Source organism: Chelmon rostratus, chromosome 10, assembly GCF_017976325.1.
Source record: "Chelmon rostratus isolate fCheRos1 chromosome 10, fCheRos1.pri, whole genome shotgun sequence".
Lineage (NCBI taxonomy): Eukaryota > Metazoa > Chordata > Actinopteri > Chaetodontiformes > Chaetodontidae > Chelmon > Chelmon rostratus.
Window position 1 is genome coordinate 25396438 of NC_055667.1, and position 25586 is coordinate 25422023.

At 43.2% G+C, this 25586-nt stretch overlaps 2 protein-coding genes across 2 annotated transcripts; both read right to left on the minus strand.

Annotated features, from left to right (window-relative positions):
• Positions 1 to 1404: 1404 nt before the first annotated feature.
• march9 (membrane-associated ring finger (C3HC4) 9) lies at positions 1405 to 11267 on the minus strand. Its single transcript, XM_041945302.1, has 4 exons — positions 10935 to 11267; positions 3882 to 4037; positions 2333 to 2525; positions 1405 to 1736 (listed from the first exon to the last, which is right to left on the minus strand). Exons 1-4 carry the CDS (start codon positions 11265 to 11267, stop codon positions 1405 to 1407), a joined length of 1014 nt encoding a protein of 337 aa, XP_041801236.1.
• A 7432-nt stretch (positions 11268 to 18699) lies between these two features.
• On the minus strand, positions 18700 to 25158 carry tspan31 (tetraspanin 31). The gene is made up of 6 exons (XM_041945306.1): positions 24982 to 25158; positions 22487 to 22654; positions 22244 to 22324; positions 21778 to 21918; positions 21269 to 21379; positions 18700 to 20495 (listed from the first exon to the last, which is right to left on the minus strand). The coding sequence occupies exons 1-6, from the start codon at positions 25042 to 25044 to the stop codon at positions 20421 to 20423; spliced, it is 639 nt and encodes a 212-aa protein (XP_041801240.1). The 5' UTR covers positions 25045 to 25158; the 3' UTR covers positions 18700 to 20420.
• Between the last annotated feature and the right edge of the window lie 428 nt (positions 25159 to 25586).

The window sequence follows — 25586 nt, forward strand, 5'->3', positions numbered from 1 at the left end:
TATATTTTGTCTGACCAATGGTAAAAAAAATCCCAAAATATTCAGTTTACAAAGAAATGAAACAGAGAAAAGCAGCTGCAAAAGATTCAATTATCAAAACAGTTTCCAATTAATCTGTTCTGTGAGTCGACTAATTGCTGTAGCTCTACTCTGATCAAATTACTCCTATTAGGATCGTCTTGCCACTGATTTTATTTTACCTGAGGGGGACTTTCAGTCAGTTTAAACAAGTTCATTTAAGAAAGAACTATTGGAAATAAAGGATGAGCTGTTATGTTCTCCTAAAAACACAATCACCTCACTGCATTTAGACCAGAAAAGACTCGAAAAGACTCGACGAGGCCCCGCCTGCCTCCAGCTCCAGGTGAGGGAAAGAAGAGACCGAGTGAGACCGAGTAGTAAGAGATCATCTGATCCCCATTTTTAATCCAATAGTTTACTTATTATCAAATCTGAATCAGCACACAGCAGCAACAATCTGTATTTGAGCTGAAATAGCTGTAACACACTGCCATTTGTCACAATGACAAAAAGTTGGTGCAATGAAATCAGATGTTTTTAAAGTGTTTATTTTGGCAAGCACCATTCGAAATAGAGCAAATTTGTCATGTGCTTATGTCATGTGATGAAGAATAAAATTATATACCCATGCAAAATTCCCTGTGAAATGTACATACGTATCTTTATTGCAGAAAGGTTAAGTGTCACTGAAATCTTATTGTTTTCTTTTTTCTTTCTTTCTTTCTTTCTTTCTTTTTTTTTTTTACTTGTAATGACTTATTGTTCAGTTGCCACCCCCGTGTTCCCCTCGTGTTGGTTTGCTTCAGTTTTCGGTCTAGTTACCAGCATCAGGTTAGCTTGTAGAAATTTTTAAGATAATTATACATAGCTGTCTGGAAATGCTTGGCATGTATGGAGTTACATGATTTTCCTCTAAAATCATACATCCGTACAAAATCAAAGTGAGTAAAAAAAAAAAGAAAAAGAAAAAAGAAGAATCCCAAAAAAAGAAGAGATATCAAATCAAACCGAGAGGATCAAATCAAAGAAAAATGTCTCTGTGCATCCTGATATTGAACTGGAAAAAACGTCTCATCATCTTGGATTAGGTTATAAAGCCTGTTTACACTTTTTTCCCCCTCTGGCGTTTCACGTTTGTTGTCTTTTAACGCTTTTTCGTCCTTTTTTTTTCATCAGTTCTTTAATTATTGAAAAGGAGCATCTGGCTTCCTTTTGTTGTAGGAAACAAGAGGAGAAATCCTCCGGTGTGCGCTGTCTGTCGGGCATCTCTCGGCTCTGCTCGCCTGCATGAGTCTTATTCAATACTAGGTCCACAAGTCCGTCCTCTCATTTACATCCGGACACAAAGACGAGGTCTATCCCATGGCGCGAGCCTAGGCCGACTCATACGGTGGTGACCCTCATCACCACCTCCCGGTTGGCGGCGGCGCTGATCCGAGGGTCGTTGGGCCGCAGTTGGCTCAGGATGTGCAAGATGGTGTATCCGCAGTGGTGGTTCAGAATAGTTCTTAACCTCCTGCTCTGTCGCCCGCCGCTGCTGCTGGCCAGACCGTGAGGGTTACCACGGGAGCCGCGGGCCCCCGTCTTGCTGCTCGAACTCACCGGGTCGCCCAAGTCCTTTGATTTCTCATAGTTCAGTACTTTCCACTGCTGATTGACAGCCTGCCATCGTTTGAAGATCCGGTACACTGATGATCCCTCATGGATGATGAGGCCTGGGCAGAGAGAGGAGGAAGAGGCAGGGTGAAGGACGGTGCATGAAAGCCAATGAATTCCCACTGCTTTACATCAAACATAATGCTAAAAGGCATCATAGGTAGGAACTCTCCATCCCGCCTGTGGATGAGAATAGACAGTTGGCAGTAACCAGGGAGCAGATATGTGACGCCATCTGTTCTCAGCGCTGTCTTACACAGCAAACTCACAATCACACAAGAACAGTCGACCAGGTTGCTCCTCGAAAACAGAGTCTCTTATTCTCTGCGACACCATCAACATTTGCTTTGCCTTTAGTGTGTTTGTCATCTCCTACCTATGCACCATCTGCTTCTTTAGTTCCTGTTTAATTTTGTATGACCTTAACAACCACCAGAATGTGAACTGAATACATGTTTTTTACTTTGTCCTTGCATAATACAACCTATGTTTATTAATATATCTCCATGTTGTTGCAGAGCACATCCTGCTTTTCTTGTTGCATAATGCTTTTCTTTGCTCTCTGCCACCTAAACCTTATATCACATGTTCTCATGTGATACTCTCATGCAATTCATGTAAAACCGCTGCTGCTTGCACATGAGTCCACCTTTACCTATGCAGACGATGTCCATGAAGCCGTACATGCCGTAGCAGATTTGGAAGAGCAGGTCCTGACGTTGCCACTTGGCCGAGGGGCTGAGGGAGGACCAGATGAGCCAGGAGATGCTGGCAATGAGGAAAAGGGAACCCAGAATAATGGCGGCTATCTGCACCTTCTCTATCACTGTCAGAGAGATGGCCTGCCACTGGAAGGCAGAAAAACATGTAAATACTCACATCCTTTACTTAAGTACTAATACAACAACGCAAACATACTCGGTCCAAGTCAAAGTCCTGCATTCAAACCCAGGTCACACTTCTGTGCATTTTTTTTTTTTATCTTTATCACATTTTAAACAGTCCTCAATCCACATGCAGGGTTTCCTTTTTTAGCTTTTAACTCAATTATAAATCTGATTTATCATTCTGTTCATTTACCAAACTATAAAACTGTCAGTAATGCAAAATACAAAGAAAAATGACACCGCTGCCTTTAAAAATGCACAAATGTTCGGTGTTAATCAATATGAAATATTATTATACAACAGTTCAAGGTTGCAAAGGATATTCTTTCACTATTAATGCTCACAAATAGAGCAGAAACATCTCAGAAATAAAAGCAAAATACAGTCTGTTTGCATGTAAAGTGATTTTGTTTTTGTGCCTTTTCATTGAAAGTCTTTTGTAGCTTATAAGTCATTAAAAATGACTGAAAATATAAATGATCAGAGGTAGTTTGGTGGAGCTAGTCGAGCTTTATAACAGCTAAACTACTCCAAAGTAAAGTAGCATAAAATGGAAACACTTAACTGGAAGTACCTCAAAATTGTACACAAGCAGAGTACTCGAACAAGTGTACTTAGTTACTTTCCACCACATACCCCGCCACAGAGAAATCTACTCATGAGTACATGACGAACACACACATGAACGGCTATGGCAGACAAACACACACTTCTACGTGGCATCCTCTCTGCAGGATGTGAGCCATCGGTCGCCTCTGAAACGCCGGGCAGAAGGACAGTGACGCAGAGGGAAAATGTGTCAGCACAATATGGCAAACGGTCCTCACACCACAGTGAGGGCCCGAGATCTGTTCTCGCAGAGAGCCGGACTGATGCATGTTGGATATGTCGTTATGAAACGTGTCTGTCAGCGTGCAATAAGATCCCCCAGCCTGATTCACTCATGAATTTTAAAAGCTTACACCTCACAGAGCATGACAGCGTTTGTGTTCACCTGCACGTCAAGAAGGGGTTTAAAGATCCACATGCTGTCTACATCTTGTTTACGTAATTCATCCAAAGCCCTGAATCTCCCGTCAAAAACAGTGTTTGTAAGGAAACTGATCGGGAGGCTGAGCCAGACCGAGCTGAACTGAGCCATGCTGTGCTGGCTGAATGTGCAGCTTGAGTCAGACTCATGTGAACGGGCACAGAATCAGTGTTGCTTTCAGTTCAAATCCAGAGCCAGAGGGGATGTGAGGCCTGGTTGTGTTGAAAACCTGTGACTCCTGCTGAGACCAGTTGGTGTGTTTGTGCTGCAGAGTCCCTCCAGGTTACCTGCAGAGGGTTCTTGGTGCTGATGGCCAGGACCTGGTACTTGAAGTAGCAGAGCTCGCAGCTCCAGGAGCCTCTCTCGCTGATCCAGCGGATGAGGCAGGGCTGATGGGTGCAGCGCACGGAGCCGTCACAGCGGCAGGGGCTCAACAGCTCCCCCTGCAGGACAGACGAGGACAACACAGCAAGATGAGCAAAATGTTTTCTGATCTCATTTCCGTGAGTGAAATACATGGATGCTGTTTGCTTAACAACCTGCAGGTAAGAAAAGAGTGTACGCAGATAGATGAGAAGATGATTAGTGAGTTTCAGAGCTGCCTCTCTGCAGATTTAGTAGCTGCTGGACAGAGCCAGACTAGCTGTTTCCAGTTCTTCTGCTAAGCTAAAGTGATAGATGTGACAGCTGTGTCAATCCTCTCATCCAACTCTCCACCAGGACGCAAAAAACTGTGTTTCCCAAAATGATGAACTATTCCTTTAACCATTAATAATAGAGGCAAAGCATAAATAATTTAAAATGATCCACCCTGATTTCAAATCTTAATAGAACATTATTTTTCACCATCTGCATCACAAACACACAATTCAAGTGAAATTTAAGGCAAACGAGTTGAGTTGACGAGATGAGTCACGTTTGCCAAATATTCCAGCCAGTCTCTATGTTTTAACAAAGAGATGCTAATCACAGCGCTAAATTTACACACATGTGAGTTTGGTTTTACATGCAAGCTGATAGATAAACAAAGCTTTAAGTGTCTGGTTACAGTTAGGTTCACAGTGGAAGAACGGAAGCGCAGTGGCTTTAAATCGCCTGAAAATGAAGGAAGGTTTGGTCCTGAACCTGCATTATGGTCTAACCTTATATAACACATTTAATTTTACTGCAGTTCTGCAAGAGGTCACATCACTCACAAGTAAAATCGACATTATTGCGTTTCTCAAAATGACCATATCGCTCCGGTTAGCTACTGGTTTTGTTTTGTTATGTGAAAATAAAGCTGATACAGAAACCTGGTTGTTGTTTTCTGCTTATAGCAAAATGCTCCTTTATGACCGCTGCTGCATGAAAGCCAAACATTTTGATCTCACAAGGAATAGCTGAAATAGGCTCCCCTGCTACAGTCACAGCACTCTCCTTTCAGCTGAAATAAAAACTCCCTCCTCCTTTCCTGACCGCTCCATCCCATCCTGATCGTTTTCACAGTCTTTTGGATCAAATCCACTGTCTCTGCAGCATCACGCCACCATCTGAAGCCTGATGCATGTTCACCACATCTGGGATGACCACAGTTGGGCTGTCGTCAACATCTAACATCCATTTGGTATGAAGTCTTAAAATTTGATGCCATGTTTTGTATCAGATTTCTGCAAAGTTCTGTTTTCACTTAAAGAGAATCAAAGAAACCCTTCGTGTTGGATAGGAGTCGGTGTGAATCTCTGGTGAATGGATGACTGTTGGTGAAGGAGCATGTTAACCATCTGCGGCAGCAGCAGGGAGCGGTGGGGCTTCAAGGGCAGGCAGGTGAAGGAGAGACGAGCTGACGGCGATTCACACAGCGAACTCGCCAACCTCTTAACAAACTCTCTGAAAACCCGACGACGACATCAGACGGGTCGCTGTCGGGTTGGCGTGAGAGTTCACTTCAGCGGTGTTTAATTCAAAAGCTGTGATCTTAAAATCACCACTCAATATAAAGCTGGAGCCAGGAGACAGTTAGCTTAGCTTAGCATAATGACTGAAAGCGGAGGGAAACAGTTAGCCTGGCTCTGTCCAAAGGTAACAAAACACATCTAAAAGCCCCTCTAAAGCTCACAAATGAACATCCTGTTTCTCTGATAAAACTCCAGGAGGCAGCCGCAGCCGACCAAGAAATAGTCCGACACATAACACCGTGTAAAACCACATATTGTTGTTTTTGCTGTCACTTTTTGTATGAACCAATCAAACAAGATATCATGTGTGAATTAGTGAGATTTAGAGGTGCCGGTATCTGTGGACAGAGCCAGGCTAGCTGTTACCCTCTGGTTAGCCTTTACGCTAAACCAAGCTAAGCTAACAATCTCCTGCCTGTAGCTAATAACTATAGAGAGCAGGACCAGGCTCAACTAATTTATTATTAAGTTCATATTTCTTTGCAGTGACTTCCAAAATCAGTTTAATGGGAAAAAAACAGATTCAAATCAGACTAATTTTCTCAGTTTTTGTGTCCAAATTTCTAAATTATTTAACATACGAGCTCATCGAAGCCTCTCATTTACAAACGGTGACTCAGAAATGAATCAGAATCAGTTTATAGTAACTTGTCAGAGAACTACTTGTTCAATCAATACAGGTTTTATGCACCAGAGAGCTGCGCTGACACAAACCATGCTTCATATTTTTTCCTGTCCGTCTGCGCTCTGTCGCTCCCCCATCTGGCTCGCTTGACCTTCCCACTTACAATAAAAGGCTTCGAGTGTCCCACCGCATAAAAGATTGGGTTTGGCAGATGAGCCACATGCCACTCATAAACTTTAAAATAACTTGCCGGCTGACATTATAAAGATAACACAGAGAAGGTCAGAAGTATATGAGAAACTAAATAAAAACCAAATGAACGCAAACATTTCTAAAATGTCACGCTGTCGTGGTATAGTGTGTGTGTGTGTGTGTGTGTGTGTGTGTGTGTGTGTGTGTGTGTGTGTGTGTGTGTTATGAGGAAACATTTCCAGGCTTTTGTGTGAATGTTAAAGTCATGATCAACCAGAACAAGATGAAAAAAATACCTTTAAAAAGCTGTGATAATGATTTTAAACCATCTCCTCGAAAAGCAGCTGTTTAAGCCGAGAACGTGATGCGTTTGATGGCCGATAATTTAGTCTCAGTTTGTGTCTCATCTGAATCTAAAAATTAAGAGGAGCTTTTTCTGGAGACCATATGCTAGAATCACACGGCAGCCAAAGGGATTTTCAAGGCATTTGCGTCCAATCATCACTACTAAGTAACAATTTTGATTCCTGAATTAATCTTAACATAAAGTTTGAGGTTCAAACTTTTGTTGGACTTTTGTTTGATGTACGCAGATATTGGTCATCCTTCTCAAGATCACCGGACGAACATGCACGAGTTTATTTGTGGGAAACCAAACTGAAGGTATGAAAGATGTTCACGATTAAGATGAAAACGTTCTATCTTCAAAACAGCGATCAGGACATCGGCCCTGTTTTGAGCTCGATGCAGTAATAAAATGTTCTGCCAAAATGAGGTCAACGTTCTCAATGCAGAGAGAACCACAGAGTTAGAACGCGAGTTGATCATTGATTAAATTTTTTTTTTTTTTAAAGACGCTTAAATTTTACAGTAATACGGCCCTGATTCCAAAACAGTTCAGACGCTGCTTTAACATAAAGAAAAACTGAATGAGATAATTTGCTAGTCCTTTTTGACATAAACTCAGTTGACTTCAACCAAGTTGGGACAGGAGCAACTAAAGACTGGGAAAGATGTGGAACGCTCCAAAAACACCTGTTTGGATCATTCCACAGGTAAACAGGTTGATTGGTGACAGGTGATAGTATCATGATTGGGTATGAATCATCGTGGAAACTACATGGGCGCTCAGTTGCAGATGATGTTTTACACGATGTCCCAACTTGTGAGGTTGTACTTTTACATTGAAGATCTTGAGGGGAAAAAATAAAAAGCTGAAATGTATCTAACTGAGTCAATTCTAAGTGAATCCAACTGCAATTAACTGAATAAAGATGGAAGAGAAAAACATTTTTTTTTATGCGTGTGCAGTGCAGCTTTCCCATCTGGAGGTTCTCCCATTAGATTGTCAACCCCTGCACCTGAAGGCAACACAATACAAAACGGAATGAGACATAAAAGGTCACATCTGGACAAGCAGGATGTGCTGAAATAAAACTAGAACATGTGGAGTTATACTGTTGACAGTAAAGCATCATCACACTGTAAATTAACCTAAATTTTAAAAGATACTGCCAGAGGCGTTCTATACTGTTATTATTGTCAACAAATCCTATGAAAAGACAGCATGGCTCCTACTGATGACATCTTTAAAAACGGCTCCAAGTGTATCGTTTCATTTTATAAAAAAGGCTAAATAATTTCCTAACACAGCTGGTCACTGTATTTGTCAGCAAACGTTACTCAAACAGGAGTAAACTGCATTTACTGGGGACTATTTTCAGCTGTGGATTAATACACATTAGGTGCGTGGTGAGTATTTCCAGCAGCAGGATGGAGTATATTGGAGTGAATCAATAGAAACTACAGTGTCCAAGTTTGCTGCATTAAAGGAAGATGTCAGCCAGAGCGACGGGGTGGCCCTTTAAAATGTTTTGGAGAAAAACAACAAACCGAGATATGACAAGATGTGTTGAAGCGACAAAGCCCCCTAGTGGCCGCAGTAGTTATGACGGGAAGCAGGAAGTCAGGCGGCGTTTGTAGAAAGCAACAAAGCCCACAGAAGGAGTAGCCCCAACTCGTTTCCTGTTTCCTGCTGTTGGTCTCTTTTAACCGTGACAACAAAGGACGCTAACGCTAACCAAGTCATCTCTGTGCCTGAGCCTCACCAAACCTCCACCGCCCTGTTGTTACATCATAAAACTGATTCATTTGTCAGCAGTGAGTCATGACTGTTTTTGAAGGCGCAGACAAATGGCTGAAAGTGGCATCTGATCATAAAACGCTCTCATGCGTCGTTTTGGAGGGCACGAACGAATATTTTCTCGTTTAATGTGGCCGACTCGTGCTTTTGCTTGTTTTTGAGCAGCTCCTTGGCGACCAGACCAGATACTCACAGCGCTCGTCAGTCGGGTCAGTTCATGGTTGGTTTTGGTCTTTTCAGGAGATTTGTTGACAGTAAGAAAAGCACACTTATCCTTTAACAAGGCACCTTTCCAACAAACAGACAGGCTGCTCACACACACAGCGTTCCTGCTTGGGTGATCTGGCGTGGGTTTGTCCCCCACGGCCACTTCACGGAGCACCGAGGTGCTAATTCGGTGTGTCACTTCTATGACTAAGAAAACGGTGTTCCTCCTCAGCTGTAACCTTTAGACAAAAAACTCCGGTGTGGAAGAGCCCCCTGAGCTCCAGACTGTGTGTCACTGTGGAAACACGCTGCTGGGCACCACAAGTGAAAAGGGCAGGCAGGGGTGATCACCACCACCTCCTCCACCACCACCAACACCACCAACACCCCTCCTCCACCACCACCAACACCACCAACACCCCTCCTCACTCCAACATGCATGCATTTCCATGCAAAGCTAGCACGGCCGGCCCCTCCAGCAGGCTCTGGCCCGACTTCTGTGAATCCAGACAGTGCTAAGTGGAATCAGTGGCCCAGCTACTGTACCGTGGCACACACTGACGCCTTTGACAGACAGTTAATAAGGATTCAACTCAATGCAGCCCGCGGAGCAAGGTGATTATGTCTGTAGGTAATTTGCCCGTTGACAGCGACATGATCCCGGCCCCTGTTGTGACCTGCTTGAATAATGAAATAACAATAAAATGGCAAACGTGTGCTTCCCCCAACCCTGCACCCAAGGAGGCGTAATGCACGCTACCTTTGCACAGGCTAGCAAATTGAGTGCTGCGGAGGCAAAAAGAAGCTAATGCCGGCGTGTGGGGCTGATGGAGTAGTGTGGTCTCTGGGTTTTCCCTCAGTGCTTTGTTTGCTTGCTCTTTGTCTGTAGCTAAAAGAGGCAGCTCAGAGCCATGTTGCACGATGAGTCACCTTGCCGGAGAGCCCCAAAGCTCCTCAAAACGTCGACCTTTCATTAACGGGAGACGTTTGAGTGGGCAATACGGCAACAAGGGGTCGATCCCGGCCTGTGACTTCAAATGACTCTGCATCCCAAACAAGCCCGAGCTCATTTATACTCAGTCCTGTGGCTCTCCAGTTTACTATGTCTCACAATAGAAACTCCAAGGCAGATGTCATAAATTAGCACATGGGCTGTAATGACACTATACGCCTATCTTAGGGAAGTGACTAAATGGTAATATCCATCTGTGCTCCTGCAGGATTTACAGTGTTTCTAATTATCTCAGACTTCAGGACTACCTGCTGAGCCAGGCGGCACAGGTTTCTGCACATCTGGTGAGATCAACATTTGGCCACAGACCAAAGAGAAGAGGCACTACTTATTGTTTCGTTTGGGCTCCGCAGAAATTAAGCCACGGACGGGGGAGAATAAAAATAGAGGTTAAAAACGGATGACAAATTCATTAAACTTGTCATTTCTCGTCACAGTCGACACCATTGTCTGTGCCGGGAACGGTGACCGTCACCGGATCAATAGCTGATCATCCTGTTCCGGGGGACAGTTGATTTACATTTACAAAATGATTGTGACTCATGCATATTCAGTCCCTCTCACTCCATTTGTCATCCTGCAGACCTAATTGGCTAACTTTCTTTGTTGCTATGCTGGCCGGATTTCAGATGTGTGGGAACTGCTGCCTCCCCACCACTGATTAGCTTAGCCATGAAAACAGTGTGATTAGAAAACCAGATCACTGAGCAATCATCCTTTTTAGAAAACAAAGGGACAATATTTGCCTCTAAATGGAGGCTGTGGAACTGAAGGTGTCCCATCCTGTGAAACTTGCGATTTTGGTTACACAAATAAATAAAAACAAAACTGATTTGACTATTTTGGCCCGATTACACGCCGGCCTTCGTTGTAGATAGTTGTTTTTTTTTTGTTGTTGTTGAAAGAAGGCAGCTGAGGGGAAGGTGGGTGGAGAGAGAGAGAGAGAGAGATGTAGGACAGGATGGTTGTAGTGCTCCACTGAATCAGGGACCCTTTGTGATTTGCTGGAGCCTACTATCAAAATGAAAATGTGTGATTGCTTAAAAAACATGACCGCTTCCTAAAAATCCAGCTGACCTGGAACAATTCATGCATGTTGAAAAGGCTCCATGCAGCACATTTAAAACACAGAAACCTGAAACAAACAGCCTGTCTGTCTGCCTGTCTGTCTGCCTGTCTGTCTGCCATCCACACAGGACGTGGCATCAGCAGCTGCATGTCTACCTGCTCCGGGCCTTGGAAACAGATCCGGCACTGGGGGGTCCGCAGGCTGCTGGCGGTACTGGCCAGAGACACGGCGTCCAGGCCCACTTGCAGCTTGGGCTCCTTGTCCTCAAACGCCAGGCTGCGGGGCCGCGGGTCGCTGCCGTAGTACTCCTCCTCGTCATCCCGGGCATGGCAGTCGACGAAGGGCGGCCAGCCGCAGCCGCCCATCCCCAGACCCCGCATGGTGGTGGACCGTCTATCTGTGTCTGAGCCGGACTGTCTCGAATCGGATCGCATAAACACCAGGACCTTCAGTTCATTAAAAAACATGCGGATCCGATACTTGAACATGTTTGGCTACATACAGAATCCGCCAGACTGGAATAAATAAATGAAGTGTTTTTGTCTTTTCTCCCCTCCTCCTCCTATTATTATTATTATTATTATTATTATTATTATTATTATTATTATTATTATTATTATTACTCATACATCCGATATGTTCATTTTTCTTGTGGTATGCTCGAGCAGCCTATTAATTGGGCATCCAGAGAGATGAAGGCTCTCGCCCCACTGATGGCATGTGTGTCTAAGCCAATGCGGATGAAAGATTTTCCCTTTCAGCTGGCCGACACACTCCTTCAATATTCATCACTCAAACAACTCAGCAAGCGCCGTCTCGATGCATCTTCCACCGCACCCCGAGATAAACATCACAGCGGAGCTCCACGGTCCGTTTTCCTCAAAGACTCCTCTTTTATTTTTCTTTTCTTTTCAGATGCACTGGGCTTGCAGCAAAAAATAAAAAATGAAAAAAAAATAATAGCCTACATGTTTTGCTACCCGAAGCAGAAGACTGCGAGAGAGAGGAGGAGAGGAAGAGCGAGCAGCACGGAGCAGAGGAAGAGGAGCTGGGCTGTAAAACGCAACGACATGCCATCCACACAGACACAGTCACATCTGGGACACCCGTCAAGAATCATAATCCAGAAAAGAAAAACGGGTTCTGGAGGTGAAATGGAAGTTTGATTCGGATGAGATTAGATTATGTCTTTTTTTATTATTATTGTCCCTCACTGTAGCATCCCAAGCGTCAGATCATGGTCCATTTTTTTCTCCTCCCTTCCCTCTGTTCCTATTTCATCTCCTTTTCGCGAAGCCTCCGCTCGATCCGCGATGAACCCGAGCCCCTCGCCCCGACAATCCGCGTCGAGATCTCCAGCACGGTCCCCGCCGTTTGCATTCTCAGGAGCCGAGCTGGAAGCGCGGCCGACGGCCCCGCGTCTCCCGCCTGCGCTCGGTGTCCATCAGCATTTCGTTGCGAGCCAAAACACGGTGCGCTGAAATGTGAAAGGGAGGCGGACTAAGAGGGGCGCCCTGCGGTGTCTCCGAGCAGGGGAAGACGCACGTAGGTGTCTTCGCTTCCGAGAGCAATCGCGCGGCGGTTATGGCATTGATTATTGGATCAGATAGATGGTGGTGATGATACTGCTGGCGCTGATTTTCCTCCTCGAAATGGTCGGCTTGGAGATTGAACCAACGCAGCAGCTACTTCCGGAATAGAGAAGAAGAAGAAGAAGAAGAAAAAACCCTGACTGTCATCTTGTGAAAAAGGGTCTGTTTTTCTCTGGTCGTCCCTCCGTCCGGTGGTGGACGGCTGATGAGGCTCTCCCCGGGCTGCCAGCGGCTGGGCAGGGACGGAGCTCCGGCTGCTTTGTTATTGACCAGCCGCCGCTGTCCAGGGTGCTGATCCCCCCGCTGCTGACGTGTGCGCGGCGGCCACGTGCAGCGGGAGCCCGCGAAGTACGAACTGTACCTCTGTGTGTGTGTGTGTGTGTGTGTGTGTTTGTATGTGTGCGCGTGTGTTACTCAGATTGTGGGGACAAAAATCTGTTGACACAGTCACATTGTGGGGACTCGCCTTCCTTAAGGGAGGGGACAACATGAAAATGCAGACCCCCATAATGTAAACCATTAAATCCCAGGGTGAAGACTTGGGTTAGGGTTAGATTTAGAGTTAGGGTCAGGATTAGGGTTAAGGACTAAAAAGTGTACAAAATCCCCTGGGGGGGGGGTACAGTCAGCACTGGCACAGGCGAATTATTTACAACTGATATGCTGGAGTTAAACAATGATTTCAAGCCGAAAAAGGCACAAATGAGAAGGGTGTTATCCTCCAAGCACAGAAAAGGGGGGAAGGGAAAGGGGATAAATGGGGGGGGCGTTAGGTAAATAAATTCATTAAAAATGAATCTAACAAATCTACATCCAAAAGAAACAAAAGAAGTCAACATACTTCCCCGTCCTCCAAAAAACTATATCCAAAAAGAACCAGTCAGCTCAGGGAGGGGTCAGAAAAGGCAGCGAGGAACATCCAAATACAATTTTCATTAGGGTTAGGGTTAGGGAAATGTCGTAGACGTCTGAAATGCGACAAGAGACCCAAACTAGTCAGTGTTTTTTAGTCACAAGCCAGAAAGGTTGGAAGCTGGTTGAATCTGTAGCATATGATAGAGTGCAAAAAAAGTAAAACATGTCCCTTTAAACTGGAGAAGAGCTGGAAAGGAACAATAAAATGGAAATCCTCAAGTAAAGTACAAGGACTTCAAAAAGGTACTAAAGTGGATGTACTTAGTTACTTTCCACACTGGCTCCACGAGGGCACATTTTCCTGCCCCACCTGGGATATCTGGGATGCTTTTTACCACCTTTTCAACCTCTGATAACATCACTGCATTTGCAGAACCTACGTCAGGTTATGGGTTCAAGTCCCTCCAGAGCTACACCACAATTTATTCATTCCTGGTATTTATTCATTTAACGGTCTGTTTCTATTTTTTGTAAATGTCATTTTCCAGAATGAAGGTCTACATGCTCCTCGGCCTCCAGGTTCACGCCGCTGGTGGAGGGAGAGCCTTTGATGCAGGACCTTTAATTTTTAAAACTTACACTGTAGTGTAGTAATAATATATTGGTACTGGTATCAGCAGAGACCCTGAGGTGAGGTATCTCTGGGGGGTGGATCGGGGAACCCCTCGTCTTCCAGCCGTTACTCAAGCCGCCATGCTGAGACCAGTGAGGTTTTTTCCTGCAGCAGTGCAGCCGAGGTCTGTCTGCACGACGCACAGCACTAACACAGAAACTTCAGCACACGCTCCACAAGCATCGCCGGCGGGTTTCGAAGCAGCAAATGAAGCCGTAAACTGCAGAGGAGGAAGCCGGCTCGATGCCGTTTATCAGGGTGCCGAGACAAGATAATTAGGGAACCATCAGAGGCAGAGGTCCAGAGGTCACTTTAATCTGCAGTTTACAGAGAAGAAGCTGCCGTGTTACCTCTCTCTCTCTCTCTCTCTCTCTCTTTCTCACACTCTGCATTCTCCTCCATAGCAACACTTCCCACAAAATCCCCTGTCACATTGATCTTGATTGATTTTTCACACTCTGCTTGTTACAGATATGGATTTATTTTAAGCATAACACTTGATTTGAGATGCAGTGCCACACATTGGCTATCATGCATCATTCCCTTATAGATATATATATATACATATATGTGTATGCTATACTGCACTGTGTCTGGGCAGTGCTCAGTTGTCTGTAATGATCAAACGGGGGGGCCGTGAGCAGAGCCTGATTGCTTGTGTACAGACTTCTGGCCATCGTAGCAGCGGGGCAATAAGCTCATCCTGCTCACATTGTTCTAGTGCAAAGTGGTGACAAGACTCACACACATGATTTGACCAACATGCATTAGCATAAACTAATAATCCGCTCTGCTAGTGTAGGTAATGTATGATTACACGACGGTACGTTGTGTGGGAGGGTTATTTTATGATGAATGTGTGTGGGGGGCAGGGTTGGTGGTAAATGCTAATGAGGTGATCATTTTAAAAAGTCTGAAATGTGACAAAAGACTGAACATCCTGCTTTTTCCAGGATTTATAAGACTAAAGTGTCACGTCCGCTCACCAGGAAGTCACATTCATGTTTAATGTTGTGTAAACCTGAATTCCTCTCCTCGTCCTCATCCTCCGCCTTCCTCTTCTCTTTTCTTCCTCCATTTATTCTCCATTTTCCTCATCGTCCTCCACGGCACTGGTCGATGACGGAGGTGATGATGCTTATCTTCACCTCTACCTCACATGTTCTGAATGTGTTCTTTTAAACGGGGTGTCATTAAATCATAGAAAAAATACTGATAAAATACTTCTGTCACACATTAGAATTGAATTGTTTAAGTTGTGTCAGAGTGACAGAATCTGGACATTTCATACAGTTATCCTTTACATTTAACTATTTCAATGGTTCATCCATAACTTCATGGTTAAAGCTAAACTTTTAGCTGCTATGAACACTATTTTAGCATTTAGCCATCACTTTAAACAACTTTTAACTCTATTTTCACAGTGTAGTCATTGCTTTTAGGGAGCTATCTCAAACTGCTGACACATTGAATCCACTTTATATTATCCATCTCTTTTAACTAACTGTTTCTACATGACTTACCTCCACTCAGACTGCTTTTCTTCTCGTTCCTGCGGTTGAATGTTGGAGCTTCGCTGTGCAGACTGACGTATGTGCAGCCACTGAGCAGGATTTGTGACATCACCAATCGTTTGGAAGCCGATCCTGGTTCAATATTGAACCGACAGTGAGGTGTGACGTGGAGACCACAAACACTGTGAAAGGACTTTTCAGTAAAGCAGGAGGCGTCCCCATGAGTAGAAGTTAAACTCTTTCAATGGCACATAGCTGCACAATCACAGATGAGGCAGAAGTAGATGCAATTCTAATGATTTTAACAAGATAGAAGTTTTTTTTGTGTGTGGAAAAACCACCTCAGTACCATATTATTAGTTAAAATAAACTTTTTAAGCTTGTCTGGAAAGTGTTTCTGTTACCTTTAGACAATAATATCAAGTGTTTCTCCGTCACTTTAAGATAATTACTTAAACTCACTTTTAACTGTAACCATGTACTCATTGCTTTTAGTTAACAAGTTTACTTGCTAACAAATATTAGCTTAAATAGACTCTCAATGACAGCTTGTGGCGTTACAACCCAGCTGCCTGAGTTTGATGGAGGGGGGGGGCAGCACATACTGTGCTCTCAGCTGATCGTAGCTGGTATCTTATTCTAAATAAAGATCAACATCAGCCTAATTTCTCTGCCGTTTGTGTATTTATTTTCTTCTTTAAATTAAATCCCACATAAACAGCCTACGGCGTAAATGGGGTTTTTCATTATAAAGTAGTAGGAATATTTATAGAGAGAGCAAAACTTCATTTAAATTCCCTGAGTAATTATTACTCCATCTGACGTGATAGGAGCACAAGGCTTTATCTTCCTCTTCCTCACCACGGTAACAGAGCCTGACGATACAGCTCCTCATCCTCGGCCGCATGTCGCAGGTGACAGGAGAGGCGATCAAAAACAGTTTCAATGTACAGATGAGGAACAAAACAAGTGAAATCATGCTCGGATGGACTCCCCACATCACCTGCACTGCCCTCTCATCTGAGGACCAACATGCCTCCCTGCTCTGTTTCATTATTGATAGGCCGTATTGACCTGTTTGTCTCCCCCCACTGATGAGAATGATTTGCCTTCCTGTTTGTCCTCACAGAGCTGTGAGAAGAATCCAGATCCAGATCCAGACCCATTAAAACCTCCTCAGCGACCCTGTTCAGTCCTGTTCCCCGTGTCGGAGGAGGCTCCCACCGTCGGTGCAGGAAGCAGCTGGATGGACCCACGTTTCCTGTTTCCATATGAGAACTACTGGCCAGCACAAATGGAAGAAACAAAAGCACATTTAGGCAGAGCATTTAGCAAATATTCAAGTATAGCTACTTTTACTACATTTACATCTCAAAACTTGACCCTCTCAGTAAAGCAACAGTTCACCTCAAAATCAACCTCTTACCCGTACTGCTATTAATCCATCTCGATTGTTTTTGTTCGTTTTTGTTTTTGTCATCTCGTTATCGGCTGCAGAAATATCTGTTTTCTCTGAGCTCCCCCTTTAATAATCTCAGCACCCCACAGATTTGTCTTGGGGCCCTTTTTAGGGGTCCAGAATAAACTTGAAAGATTATGGAAAAATGCAATAATTATCTACATTCACTGACATCAATATTCTTAAATATACTCTTGAAGTTAATTTTGTGGAATTTGATTTTTCACATTTAGATTTTTAGGCCGAAGGATGAATTTTAGACATTTGGAACCAAATTACATTTTCACAAATGCAGCTTTAAGATGCACAAAATAATTCAGTTCCACTACATAAAATAACAGGAGGTCAACCCTTTAATGAAAGACATTCCTCTGAATCTCACTGACTGTACCTCCCAGTATCAATTTATGCTTTGTTTTGTTTATTTTCACCTTCATTTTGACTTTTTTTGTCTACCTGGGTTACTTTAGGTGTTTTTCTTTTTCTTTTCCATGTTCCGTTCTTAAAATACAGGACAATTTGTGTCAATATATCTGTAATGTATGTAACATATAACTGATGGAGTATTTTTACAGCATAGTATAGGCACTTCTACTTGAGTGAATTTCTTTGCTCACTGGAAATGGGACTATTATGAGAAACAATTTCTTGGTCCCTACTGATCTGGATGCGGCATTATCCTGCCCCATGCTGAAAAGCTATATATAATTAGTTCTGCCTATAGGACGAGCCCTTGTAAAGTCCATTCATCACAGCGCTGTGATATAATGGACCAAATGTTTTAAGATCCTGCCTTCGTGCACTTGCAGAGTCCATGCTATATCTGTAAGAGGACAGATGGCCATCGCTGTTGGTGCGATTCTCCACAGCTTCTCCAAGCTAATACACCCGACATATGGACGTGCATCAGGGTGGGGACTGGCATTGGGCCCTCAGGAGAGCACGCTGACAGGATAGGGGATGCGATATGTGGTGCAGCTTTCAAAAGTGCTGGTCGCCAGCCACCGGAAACACTCAAGACCCAAAACCCTTACCAGGCACATTTCACTTACATAAATGTTCCCGCGTCTCAGGAAAGTGAACCTGCAGGTGCTCCCTGGCAGGGTGCACCAACACCAGAGATTAGGTCACGCCTTCCATGAAGCGGGGGTGCTGGTGCTGGCGACAGGCTGCCATGGGCCATTAGGACGAGGGCAGAGGAGCAGTTTATCCTCATTTAGGACAACCTTGGTTGAAAGGTATCAGGATAATTTCCTCGTGTGCTGTCTCTATATCCCCTATCAAAGTGTACTTGAGCTCTCCTTCTGCTCTCCTCTCGCTGCCCACCCCAACACACCCCCACCCCTACATTACTGGACCCTTCCCAGCTGAAGGGATTAGTGGCCTTCTGAAGGAATATCACAGGGAATCAAAACCTACTGCTCGAGGAAATTAATTTTACAGCTGCCATGTTGATGCCATCCACCTTCAACTTGCAGTCAATCTGTTTGATAATAGTCGCTGCAAAAAGCCACCGCTGTTCGTAAATTCCTTGCTTGTCTTGAGGTATTTATCCATATCAGAGCAGGCTGAAAGAACAGTCAATGGTGGAAAAGGGAATGGCAGCTGCACAGACTCTCTACTGCCATCATGTGGTAGAAGGTGTCACATCTTTTGCGTCCTCACACCTCAACTCCGGCCTCCTCCAGGAGATGATTTCACAAGGCAGTTTACAGCCAAGCTTCAACTTGACCCATGAAGAAACTCAATGATAACATCACCGCACCAGTCAGGGTGCATTTTTAAAAACACACACAGACACATACACTGAAGCGAACACTAAAGGGCAACAGTTTCCAATTCGAGGTTTTATTATTTGGAAAATTAAGTCTCAAAATTCAAGATACATTTGAAGAACAAGTGCACACAGATTCAAAGTGATGTGTAATATATGGCATAATAATGCTTAAGATCTGTCAAAATGTTTGTTTACACCAGCGAGAACTCCAAATCAGCAGCAGGAAATCCGCATCAGCCACGTCGACAGGTTCAAGTAAGACATGTAATTACAGTTTGTGTTAGTCCTTTAAGTTAAAAAGCAATTCAAAAGAGAAAACACATCTGAAAGAGAGAATTAATGAGGAGTGTTCTACCAACAGGAAATCCAACATCGAGCTCGGCATTAAAACTACAACATAACAATCGCCTAATGTGCACCATCATACTTAACTTAAATAGATCCTGAAAATATTAAACAACTTTTTACAAAGCATTTAACACTGATGAACGCAGAGCAGATGGCAACACAGAACAACAAAATAATTACACAAAGGAATTATTCTTGCAAAATATTTTTTAAAAAGAAGAAAAAGATTTGCAACCAAGAGCACATTTTCACAACTAATACCATAAGAACAAAATTGGGTTTGCAATAAGCAGTTTTGGTCGAATTTACCCAATTATTTCAAATCAAACAGCTCTTCTTAATTTTTTACATTTGTGATTTCTTCCAGTTACAGAGGAGGTAATGATACGTACCAACAACATCACTGTGAGACACAAAGGAATATAGCAAATACAGGAAGGGTGGATTATTAAGGCCTTCACAGACCTCAAATATGCAGGCAAACCTCCCGATTTGAGGGGCAACTACATGGAAAACCCATCGAGAAAGATTTCTAAAAGATTATGTACAACATCAAGGCTGCAGTCCGTTGGCATCCTAACATCTCTGACTGTTTAAAGTTAATTGGCTCAGTTACAGTTCATAAATATTTGAACCCGATTGACTAGCAACTACGTTAATCTAAAATCTATCCTTTCTTACTAATCCTGTTCAATCCCGGCATTTGTGGCGTTCGCGCATCTGGAAAAAAAAAAACATTTACATACAATTCAAAAACTACTTTACAAAACGTGTCCAGATGTGCGTTCTTTTCTCCTCAGACGAGAACAAACTCATCACACTGGACACGTGCAGGTATACAGCTCTACACATCACCGATAGCACTGACCAGAGGAATATACTTGTTGTTAAGTGGTGGCACTACATTAGAGACAAGAGGAAAACTTCAAGGTGCATACAGGTTATTTGCTGAACACTGCACAGTCATTTTGTTGGTGTGAAGAATGAAATGAAAGAGGCTGTTTGTCTGTGCAGGCGGAGGACACATGCAGAGATGTCTCATCGCGTGTTACGTGGTTGGAGACTAGCAGGCCACAATCAGGAAATCTGGAACTCAAATCGAGGCTGGGTCGCGATACCAACACTTGTTGGTATTACAAGTTATCCTTTCATACATAAGTATCCAGGTCGTCCCGCTTGTGCTCTGGCAAACTTTCCGAACAGGTGACAGGTGGTTGTCGTTTCTCAGTCTCAGGTGAGGGTGTGTGTTTTGTTTCTCAGTGTTTGTCAGGTGCTACGTGTGCTCGTCCATTCTGTGCTGTTGTGGGTGGTGTGGCTCTGTATTATATGCCCGAGTGTCTGCCTCTAGATGTGCATGATTCTATGTGTACCAGTGTGTGTCTGAAACTGCGTCTACAGCGCTGCCCTGCGTAGGCGGGACAGACTATAGGAAAGCACTTGGGTTTGCTCGCGGATCCTTCTGGTTCCTGTAGCGCACAGCAAGCCACACTCCCAGGATCTGTTAAAGACATTAAAAAGAAGAGATGAAGCCTGGTCACACCTGAAAATGCTAAATTCAGCCGCATGTCATGACGAGATATGTGGCGCTGGAAGCTTAGCGACATAGTGACGACTCACAGGGCTAACTGCTAAACTACTGTAGCTGGTGAGCTAACTGCTAACACGCCACCCAGTCATGAACATGCTAACACTAGTCAGTCACAAGAGCTTCTTCCCATTTTCTCAGCACTGTGCTGTTTATGCCCCTGAGGCAATTTGCTCTCATTTTGTACATCATTTCATTCGGAGTCACTAAACTCTGTCGCTAACGGGACAATCAGTTCACAGTTTCAACCATCGACTCCCACCTCATAACTGTCATAAACATCCATTGTGTCTGTATTCTGACAGAATGCATTGTGCCACGCAGTTAATAAGCTACAATAGCTTCCTCCATTTTTGACTCTGTGTTCCCTCAGAGGTCAAAGCTGTCACGACAGTTTGCTATTGGTTAACGGTGCAAATGTGAATGTCAAAGTTCACCAAAGTTGAACTTGACCATAAAGTTTGCATGGATTTACTTCATCACCGAGAGCAAACCCGCTGACTGAAGCAATGCCGTTAGAATGAATTGATCTCGCCACGATTTTTGCCAATTTAAATGCTGGTGCGATCAGACCTGCAGGAGAAACAATCAAACTCACAACCTTGTGATTGCTGAATGATTTCATCTACAAAAATGGTTAAACGAGCAGATGGTTGGCAGGTGTAGGTTTGGACCTGGACACTCACCTCTGTGAAGCTGAAGAAGAGTCCGACGCCCCCGAGAATCTTCAGAGCCTCACTTGCATGATTCAGCATCATATCCCCGCAGGTGAAACAGGAACCGTTCTTTTTGCACAACTGGAGAGGAAGACGCATAAAAAGAAGAAAAGGCCTTTAGTCTTCAGCAGGATGAGTCAACGGTTTGTGAACTAATCCAGTATTAGCTACCAGAATCTATTCTGAGCACTAAAGGCCTACTTTTAACTTATTCTGTTTAAGGGAAACGCTTATACCACATTTTCTCAGAGGGAGATGTTGTGTAACAGGAAACACGCTGGGAAATATTTATCTATGGTGCAAGAGAAGATTTTATTGACAGCTATTTACAGACCATATATAATCTGAATGAAACAGAAACAAAACAGCTTCATTCTGCAGCAGCTCGAGTCTGCACCTCTGCTGCTGATCTGCCACTAAGAAACACAGCGTTTTTCCTGATGGGCGCAACGATGAATAATTTGATCTGTAAGACTTACGGCGTTGCAGTTTTGCAAGTCCAGCTCAAACTGTGGCCGACTGTCAGTGCCGTTGAGCAGCCCACAGCAGTTCAGCTGACTCTCCAGGTCTGTCTTGGTCTTGTTTTCCAACATCCCCCAAGCAGAGTTCAGAAAGGTCTCCTGGAAAAGCAAATAAGAGAAATAAAATTAAGCAAATGTTACACAAACAAACACAATTTATTCATGCAGAAAAAAATTGTTTTGGCGTTAAAGATAAGACAAACTTTATTAGTCCCCAGCTGGGGAAATCTGGGTGTTACAGACAGCAGCAATAGAAATAGCAATAGTAAAGGCAATAGAAATACATAATGCAAAATAAGAAGTTGACTATATATATGTACATTTTATACAAAAGACTACAAACAGATATATTGGCAATGGAAAATCTAGAAAAATAGTGAAATGAGCCCAGATGAAGTGTAAGAGACATATAAAAAGTGCCCACCTGCTGCATGCGGTTCATTGCCAAGCAGGAACAGGAAACTCCAAATTGGAAGAGGAAAACGATAAAAAGAATGACCATGTACTGGAAGCAAGAGGTCAAAGAAACAGCACTGCAAAACTGGAACACACAACAGCACCACAAGCACATTTTAAATTCCTTTAGCTACCGTATCACACTTCGCTGCAACTGATGCGATTATCATCTGTGAACTTGTGCATCAATGCCGACGAGGGGAAAGGATACAAAGAAAAGCATGACTTGGTGGTGGTGCATTGCTCCGATGAGACCCACGATGGCGATGAGCAGCAGGAAGACGCCCACCGCGATGACCCCTCCGATGATGTGGATGCTCGACACCAAGCCGAACCCCTTCCCCCATGCTGCTACTCCAATCAGCAGCAGCCCGACCAGCTGAGGGGAGCGGAGGGAAGGAAGTTAACCAGAGTCAGCTGAGGCAGCGTGCGTCTGATGGAAGTGAGCTATCACATGGTCGCAGCATTGAGTTCTGATTACCACAGACACCAGCTCTCCTATAAATGTCAGTTAGGTCTTTGGGAGCTGTGATGATTCAAATGAAAGTGTTTGTTAGTTCAATGCTAATAATTCTCTGTGGGTCATAACACCGATGGCCTCTAGACAACGTTTCCTGTTGTGATCATCTGAAATAAATTAAAAACACTGAGCTCATTGTTGTTTCTTCAGCTGATTACTTTTAACAGAATGTAAACATTACCTGCGAATATGAATTACAAAATTATTCATACTAATAATTTCAGAAACAGACTGAGCAGGTAACTACATCTGTGTTGCCAACATTAGTCTCACCTGTAACATCAATGGCTTGAAATAATTGGCTGTTTCTACAAAGCAAACACAGCATCACACTGATGACAGTTTCAGTGACTCAGCTGTCAACATGATTGGTGTTCATGTTCCAAAGGTTTCTGACTGGGTGGGACTGGGTCAGCCTTACTGTTCCACTGTGTCACAACAGCAGGCAAACTATGCAAATACAGGTTTACTCCCATGTATTTCACAATGTATATACCTTATAAAGAATGAAGACAGTAGATGAAAGTGAGCCAAAAAAGGACAAACACAATCAAGATGTTTAAGATTAAATAACCTAAAGTGTAAGTACATTATGGTCCCTTAAAAAATAGAAGGAATGATGCAAATATGACACAGAGACATTTGCTATTCACTTTAGCTGTTAACTCAGCTCACTACTTAACTGCAATGCAGCAATGCCGTATGACAACAACTACATTTATGGCATTTCAAGATACTGAACTACTATACAACTACTGCAACTAACATTTATATGCATTACTGATTAATCTGAGAGTTATTTTCTCAATTAATCAAGAAATTGTTTAGTCTATAATATTCAGAAAAAATGGAAAATGCTCACTGTAATTTCACACAACCCCAGATGACGTCTTCAAGTTGATTTTTACTGTCTGACCAACAGTCCAAAACTCATTTTCAACCCATTTTATTACAATAAAAGACAAAGTTGTGCAACAAATCATCAGATTGGAGAAGCTGGAATTATCAGGCAGGCATTTTTGATGTAAAAACGACTTAAACAATTAATAAATGATCAAAACAGTTGATAATTTTGTATCAATCAGCTTTGAACTTATCTTTTCAGCTCTACACAATATAAACAGCCGTGACAGATGCGAAGACATGACAGATCAGTCAGGCATTTATGTAATGTTCCCTGCTGACGCGCATAATACTAAAAACATGGCAGAGGAGGGGCAAAACTAACTGGTAACAACAGAGGAAACACACAATAAAACTAAACTGTGCAGTGACAGACTAGAAACATAGAAACACCTGTACAATATAATGCAATGCAACAGCCCCGCGTTGAACAGTCTTACTCAGTCTAACTACTTGTTTTTATGTTGACTCAGGTCCTTTTCGAGGCTGTACTTAGTGCTGAACATGTTGGAGGGTGACTGGAGGAGCAAAGTTACGATAAGATAGTACTTAGTTAAGATAGTACAATCCAATACAGCACCACAAAGCACAGCCTTAACATTCACCATGAAGTCTTCTCCCCCAGGCAGTGTTCACAATGTTTAACTTTAGAAAGCTAACATTTACTACAGGACTGTTGCACTGGATTTCATTTGCACAGAGTGTACAGGAGATTTCTGATCTCACTCTAACCAGCTGTTCACGGTGAGTTTATTCTAGCTAAGCAGAAGCCAAAGCGTTGACTATCACAACTCACATGACTGACACACAGAAACACCAAACACATGAGCTGATTACATTTTGTTGTGACAAGTGACTGATAAGAGAGTGGAGGATGTGGGAGAAACTATTTAATCATGTCCATTTCACATTTTAGGTCAGCTGGCCTCCAGCTAACGGAGGCTTCCTTAAACATCATGGCGATAGCTAGCTTAACGGGCTGCGAGGTTAAGTTAGCTAGAAAGCTAAGCATACTACTTTCTACATTTCTGCCTAGTTAGCTAACGTACGCTACAAATGTCGAACTTTTTAATATGTAATAAACATAATCAAGTCCATACCAATAATCTTCTGCCAAGTGAAAACAGAAGCATGTGAAGCAAAAGGCGAAATCATTAGTCATTAGTAATATGCGCTGTAGCTGAATTGGTAGCTAACCTTACGCCAGTTCATTCAGAAGCTAGTTAGCCTAAGCGAATGTAGCTAGCTAAAACTTAGCATGATGATCCATTTTGTACACTCACCATGTAAACCACGTTCAGGGAACAAAGCGCATTTTTGGAACAGGTGAAACCGCCACAGACCATATTCGAAAGAGCTCTATCGGTTGAGTCAGGCTGAAGAATAAGACTTTGAAAAACCGTGTTGTCTGGCTCTTCGGAGCGCTCCTGTCTGGACACAAATGTTTTTGGTCAGCGGAGAGGGCGTATCCGCTGACGTCAGCGCCGCATGTGACGTTAGGATGTCGCCGCACGTCATCATCCTCGGTTAAAACAAATCAGCCACAATATATGTCTATCACAAAAGCCTGCTTGTGGGCATGTAAAAGTCAAATGAGCTCAGAGAAACTTTCCCGATGCTCTTAATATTTTACAGAGAAAATGTAACACTCAACTCAAACTGAAGATTTAATTCATGTTATTTGGCATTTATACTCCCTCTCACTCTATGTGTGTGTGTGTGTGTACATGTAGGTATGTATACACAATACAATTTCTCTTTGAATAAAATGTACGTCAATAATCTTTGTTTTTATTTGCAAAAATTAGACATACAGTCCAATAAATCTACAAAACAGAAACGTTGCCATCTTTATGTAAACTCCTGCAAAATAAACACGGTCTTAAAT